Source organism: Clinocottus analis, unplaced genomic scaffold, assembly GCF_023055335.1.
Source record: "Clinocottus analis isolate CAN_PGR_092001 unplaced genomic scaffold, fCliAna1.0.p SCAF_22, whole genome shotgun sequence".
Classification (NCBI taxonomy): domain Eukaryota; kingdom Metazoa; phylum Chordata; class Actinopteri; order Perciformes; family Cottidae; genus Clinocottus; species Clinocottus analis.
The window spans coordinates 11,248,219-11,255,164 of NW_027175954.1; the positions used below are offsets into that span (position 1 = coordinate 11,248,219).

General features: G+C 38.9%; 1 protein-coding gene across 1 annotated transcript; it reads right to left on the reverse strand.

Annotated features, from left to right (window-relative positions):
• Window positions 1–3,820: 3,820 nt before the first annotated feature.
• On the reverse strand, window positions 3,821–5,863 carry cep20 (centrosomal protein 20). Its single transcript, XM_068588960.1, has 4 exons — window positions 5,745–5,863; window positions 4,799–4,996; window positions 4,507–4,591; window positions 3,821–4,332 (listed from the first exon to the last, which is right to left on the reverse strand). The coding sequence occupies exons 1-4, from the start codon at window positions 5,788–5,790 to the stop codon at window positions 4,203–4,205; spliced, it is 459 nt and encodes a 152-aa protein (XP_068445061.1). The 5' UTR covers window positions 5,791–5,863; the 3' UTR covers window positions 3,821–4,202.
• Window positions 5,864–6,946: the final 1,083 nt, after the last annotated feature.

Genomic DNA, 6,946 nt, shown 5'->3' on the forward strand with positions numbered 1-6,946 from the left:
ATCACTGCTCTTAACAGACTGGCACTTGCATACTGACATTATGTTTGTCTGTGTTTATATGTAAGGTATTTAACATATTAGTCTTCTACCCTATATATGTGCTAGTTACTACTTTCCAGATTAATATCAGATGTGCAAAGTGTGTCGTTCATTTCCTTTAAAGCTTACATGAGAATGCATCAGTAATAAGCATATGATAATATAGAACAGATAGATTTGTACTTACGTACAGCTGGTTATACTTGTGTATTTTTTGCTCTAGCAACATTTTGAATGTATACTTGTAATAGTAAGCTTCATAGTGGGAGAAGCGCAGGTATTACTAATAACATTACCGATGGCTCAGTAGTGTCCCAGTGAGCCATGAACGTGTGACAGAGAGCCAGCAGGGGAATTTCGTCCTCGTTACTGTCATTCATTACACCTGTGTTACTGTGACATGTTACAGGTCCTCTATGAGTATTTTTTCCCAACATAGATGAGATGCTTTATTTTTTCATGTTGAGTTGAATGTTTTGTAAACCCCGTCAAAACATCAATATTGTATTTTAGCATAGCATTTTTTTCTGAGTTCTGGATCATAAAGTATGAAACATCTTCTGTAAAATATTGGGTTTAACAACAAAAAGAAGGCACATCTTAAATATTTGATGGAAACACGACAACTAAAACGGAGTGGCTGCAAGTTCCCTTGGGTTCATATATTATGCAATCTGTTCCCACTCCTCATAAGGTAAGCTGTCCCCAGCACAGGAATCCCCCTTCACTGTAACCACTCCAGAGAGGTCCCCCTCTGTAGAAGAACTCATAATGTACCAGATGAATGTGTGTGTGTGTCCCACGCATTTTTTCTATCGTTACGTACATGACATTCCACTATCGCAAACAGTGCCACCTCCCTCCTCCCTCTTTCGTTGCATCCCTTCTGTTTCCAGCTTCTTTCTAATGGAACTTTCTATATAAGGACACCGATCTATTTGCTCAGATAAATCAAGCTGCTGGTGGATAGCATCGGTCCTGTTTTATGCCAGATGCACTGTACTGTGCTGATGGTGTGTGTGTGTGTGTGTGTGTGTGTGTGTGTGTGTGTGTGAGAAACTTAGTGACAGACCAAAGAAGCAACATGGAGGACCTCCAACTCCCTCTGGCCAACATCAAGGAGATGGTGTGGCATTAATAAAGGAGAAGCAAGGGTTGAAAAACTCTGGGAGAAACAGAATGAGAGACAAGGCAGAAGGAGGGATGAAGAACCAGACTGCGAGGAAGAGGAGGAGGAGTAAGGCGGACGATGTAGCAGATACACTGAACAGAGAGGTTGCAGTCTGTGCCATATAAGGACAGTGGGGTCTGTATGGAATCTCGGCAGCTTTCTGTGTTACTTTCAAAGTCTAGCACAGGCAAGCACCCCGAGCCCTAGTGACTAAATATGGTCCAGCAGCAACAGCATTGTTCAAACAAACAAAGTTGTTTCTTTACCTGTGACACATAACTGGTTTATGGCACATCAATATCGTGCATTAAGGCAACACTCCTCCCGTCTAAGGGGAAGGGTTGTAGATTTCTCTGGTTGTAGTATGCAACTTTCATCTCTCTAATCCCCTCAGGTACATTGTAGGATCATTACTCCATGACTGCTGTTGGAGAAAAGGTCCCTTCTACATTTCTCTTTTGTGTGATATACGGCGATCCATGCAAGGAGAATAGAGGATAGGAATCTAAAACAACTTGTGTGCTGACAAAATTTGCCAAAGCTAAACTTTGATCGTAACATTTATCCTCCCTGAGTTGTCTTAGTCTCTAAAACGATTCCTCGGGGCACTATGTAAACCTATAAAGCGTGGGAGAGGACATATATCAAGTGCCTGGGTAAAGGGTGGTTAACTCAGGAGTCATTGAATCAAAGGTTTACTCTTAAATAAATCTAAATGAAATATGAATTTTATCTGTTGTGCACGACTGCAAGTAAACTCATGCAAAAGTGACTGAAGTTCCTTGACTCACAATGCTGTTCACCACTCACAACTAAACCAACCACAATGGCAACAGTTGACAGTGTATATGTGGTTTGTCCTTCAACACATGGTAAAATAAATACACAATAAAAGCTCCATAATAAACTTGCAGAGATCTCTCACATACAGTATGTTTAATGTTTTTTCTTCACCTTCATGTCCATAGATGGCCATCTATTGGAAAGAAAATATGTTTATGGATATGTTTGACCCTCGTGGAATGCAGTTGCTTTCTAATTTGAGCACAGGGGCAAACATTAGTTCACTCTGCTGCAGTCAAAAGACTACTGCATTCAATAGTATTTATACAGCTGTCTCCTTTACACACCACTAATTTATACAGTGGAGGAGAAATGCTACCTATTAATGGGCAACCGGCCAATTGAACAACCATGTGCCATTGTTCAACTTCCACCGCTTATATAGCCATTTTCAAGAGAACACTGATATGCAGTGCCAATAAACTAAGCACCTCAAGGCCACACGCCTTTAAGGGCAAATAAATGTTTGCTCCAGGGGAGCCATGTAACATCAAATGTCCCAGATGAGGCTCGCTGACTCCGTTCTCATGCATATGCACTCAAAACCACATGGTTTTGAATTGGACTACGAAGCAATAAGTTACGACACAAAGTTAAGTGTGCAGGACATTTTGTTGCTGATGGTAAATAGTGACATTTGTAACACAACTTACAGCATCAGAGGCATGGGTAAACTACACAGTGTGCTGCACATGACCTAACTATGTCAATGAGCTTATTTGAGAACTATGATCTCATCTATCAAAGCCTCTATAATCAACACTGAGCGATCAAAACTCTGCCATATATGTATATGGAAGAGTATATGGCAGTATGTATACGGCAGAGTTCAAAACCCTCAAAATAATTTAAACATGAATTATTTTCAACTAAGTACCCCGCTTCAGTAATGAGTTTGGGTCAGATAATCACTTCCAGAAACTCAGGGTTTTAAGTCGTGTGAGATAAGAGCATCAAAATCCTATAAATGGTGACAGAGGAAGTGAGATGCAAAGAGTATCGGCTTGTTGCAGGAGATGTTTGCGTCTAGTATAACGCACATACACTGGTTGTTCTTTGTATGATTTGTTTCCTTATTGTAAACATACCTTTATTCATTTATATTTAATGAAGCGCTGAAAGGAGGTCATCGCGATTTCAGTCACTAAAATGCAGACAACCCTTCAAAAGAGATGAACAAGCAGAAGTGTTGCTATACAAATATTTAAATGATGTTCTATTCATCTCAGCATAAACATGTGACTCATCAGCCACGTGAGATTAAGAAGAAACCATCTTAATGAGGTTTTTGACTATTGCAGACAAACAAGGGTCGAGTAGTACTGGAGCTGCAGCAACATGTGTGGGTTTGGCTGCACAGACCAACACAATGAGTGCCACAATGTTAAGACAATCACAGGAAACTAGCTTCATGTGAATATAAAAACATTTCTAGTGCTGTTTTTTTTTAAACTGTAGTGGATAAAGCTAATGCTCAAAAGTACCAATTGTACATGCAATTACAGTTCTGATTACAAGCAATTACAAGTTTACAAAAGTTTTAAATAAAAAGATATTCCATATCTTGTTGAACTAACATTATGCATGTAGTAAAATCCTTCTCACCACCATATTAATCCAGTTAAAGAATCCTGTTTTAATGTACAATACCGCATGTCAGCGATGAACAGATAGAGCCTCCGAGGGATCTTCATTGTTGTTTTAGGTGAGCCTGCCACCATGTGGTAGCAAATTAAATAGCACTAACCCAAATGTTTTGATCTAATGAAGCAAAAAACAATAAACCTTTAATTTTGGACAACTAAAAGACAATATGAAAGTATAAAACTTTTGTAGATTAAAACAGAGATGACATCAAGGAAATGAGGAATGTGCGGCACCACATTGACCGAAGTTAAACCCATTGATAAAGCCAGATATTCAAAGCAAAAACAAAAAAAGGTCATTGGGAAATTAGAACATAAATCAACACAAGAAATGTAGCATTTGTATCTGTAAAAGTCATATAGTCCATGCTGTAATGCCTGTAGATTACGCTCAGATGAAAATACAGTGGAAAACTACGGACAAGAAGATCCTGTCACTTAAAGAGTATGTAGGGGCATTGTTTGAGTCCATTCTGATGTGCCAGTACTAAATGCATCAACTTTTAGGCATCAGGTCCAGGTACAGTGTTGCTGGCAGTAGTAGCAGCTGGCAGAGACGCCCCCCGCAGAAACACCTTACCACCAGTATCACTGCTGTTCATGAAGTGGCACATCAAGCCATATAGGAGAGGTCTGGAAAGTAAATGTGAAGAAATTGATCTTGTAGTAAAAAATGTTTTGTTTTTTTCCGCAAAGGTAAAGAGAGAGAGAGGTGACTGATAAAGTCCAATGCCAGAATAACTGACCGTCAAAGCGTTTAGCAGATCTCTATAAACGTTGTCAGACAGCAGACTGCACAGCACTTACACAGACTTGGAGCTTGAATCCTCTGTGACTTTCAACTCATTTGCCAAGAACTGTCGGTCCAAGGGAACATCAGGTTGGCCTGACTCTGAGAAACACAAACACAGCTGAGCTGAGAAGTAGTGCACTTTGTTTTACAATAGTCACTGGTTAGGTTTCAACTCAAACAAAAAAAAGGCAGCTGGAATCAGAAATTTAAATAAGAGTCTTTATTCTGCAGCTTTTAGGGTCAGGGTTATTTCCATAGTGAAACACCGAATTAAGTTAGAAAAAGAACTGTAGTCTTTTCACCCACCTGCTGTGAGCACTGATGCGGTGTACCTGTACTTGTTGAACTCCAGGTACTCCCGGATGAGCTCGTTAATGAGCAGGTTTTCGTGGGAAAGCGGCGGCCGAGGTTCACGCTGGTCATCCAGAGCGCTGAACACCTCAGCCCGGATCCGAGCCTTCAACTGGCCCAGCACACCGCGCGACTCCAGCGTTTCCCTCACGGCTACGACATGTCAATATTATTGGATTACTTAATATGAAGTTGGATATTAGGTGCGAAAATGTACCGTTACATGGTAGGTTAGTATGCTATATATATATATAGCTAGTTGAATTAGAGTTTGCCCAAATTACCGGTCTAATATTTGCCGTACTCCACTTATTAATTTGCAGAATTAATGTTCGCATACTAAATGAGAAATATACAGACCTCTTCAAATGTGTTTCAATGTCATAACCGAAACATTAGGGACCGGTCTTCAATTCGGTATACATTATATTATTCTTGATTTTTAATTTATACTTCATCATGTAATCCTACAGACGTCTTCTGCTGGACAAACGTAACGGAAACATCGTTAGCTAACCTTGCATGCTAGGCTAACGTTAGTGTTAAACGTTGACGAGCTGTACGTGAAATCTATGAAAACCAAGAATTGCGTGGCAAGAGGTTGTATTTATATAAGCCGAATTTACAAGTAGATTTTACAAGTGAGTATAACATTGGGACACACTTTAAGGTGTCAACTTGTGGACAATAGGCTCGCTTAGCTTTTACAATTGTTACATTTTTTAATGGAGACCGATTCAAACGAGGGCGTCGTGTGGTAGGGAAGCTAACGTTACTTAGCTAACTAGCGTTACCAACAATTTGACTAAGACAATAAATAAAAGTATCTGTCGTTTATCTATTCCAGTTTAATTGAAATAATATAATATGAGACGTTAAAGAAACGATAGTGAGCGCTTACCACACTTCAGTTCAGTGATGGTCGCCATTGCAACAAGTGTAAACATACAACTGTCTGCCACTGTTCATAACATACACTTCTGCCATCTAGTGACGGGGTTGTGAGACGTAGCCTTGTTTAGACCTTGAATGATGTGAGTTTACTGTATGTCACAAACATTTTTATTAAAACATGTATGTTTAAGGATTTTATGTGTTTTTCCTCAAACACTCATTTGCAGGAACATGATTTCAAGCATAACAACATTCTAGCCTGAAATGACATTTTATTATTCAGCATGATGTATGGAACAAGACAATACATTAACAGTACAAGTAAAAAAAAAATCAACAAGCTTGTTATAAAAAGTATAAATATAATACAATCCAAAATCTTAAGGACACTTAATACATTTTGTCATATGACATAAATAGGATTCCTCTTACAATATATTGTCTAAACCAGTAAGACAAAAACAGTGAATGCCTCTTTAAAAAGTTCATTGGGTTCTTTCTTTGAATCGAGACTAAAGGTCATGGACTATTTACAGTCTGTCATGTCAGCACCATAAGAATACTGCATATGGCCTGAGTTGTGTGGTGGAGGCAGAGTGACAATCACACAGAGATTTATCACTATTGTTTTGAAGAGGCATTCTCTTCATTCATGGTGGTTTTCACTACCAGCGTCAGTTTAAATCTGACCAGCAAGGTCTCTACTGACTTTTCTATGTTTTTACTTTGACAGGAATAAACAACAGCCGCAACATAGTTTGACGGTTGCTTATATCTTGGCTCACTTCAATGTTTTCCTCTTTTCCCTGACATAAAAACTCCACATTGGCTAATTCCAGCTCAGATTTTGAAAGCAGTTAAAACCTCACTTCCTCTGCATTTGCCAATGTGGACCTTTTGAAGGTTAGTGTGTCAGAGTATTTCCTCACCCAGTTTCTGGGGGAAGAATATGAAATGGACTTCTGTCATATTACAATTACACAATTGCCTCTTTCTTGGTATATAGGGCTAAAAAACAAACAAACAAGTAAACACTATTGTTTAAGCCTGAGACAACATCAGAAAATATATCATGTGGTTTATAACACTTAATAAACTACAAAAATAGTATAATCCATTTAAAAATAGAATGAGAATCCTTAAGATGTGTGATAGTCTTAGTTTGTAGCTCTGGCCTTATCTTTTCATGGATTAATCCGACTCCATGAC

Excerpts from the sequence above, each read along its gene's own strand:
- cep20 (XM_068588960.1), bottom strand. The coding sequence starts at position 5,790 with ATGTTTACACTTGTTGCAATGGCGACCATCACTGAACTGAAGTGTG. Across the intron at positions 4,997-5,744 it reads CATCACTGAACTGAAGTGTG|CCGTGAGGGAAACGCTGGAG; the intron begins GTAAGCGCTCAC and ends GACATGTCGTAG. Across the intron at positions 4,333-4,506 it reads GATTCAAGCTCCAAGTCTGT|ACCTCTCCTATATGGCTTGA; the intron begins GTAAGTGCTGTG and ends TTTACTTTCCAG.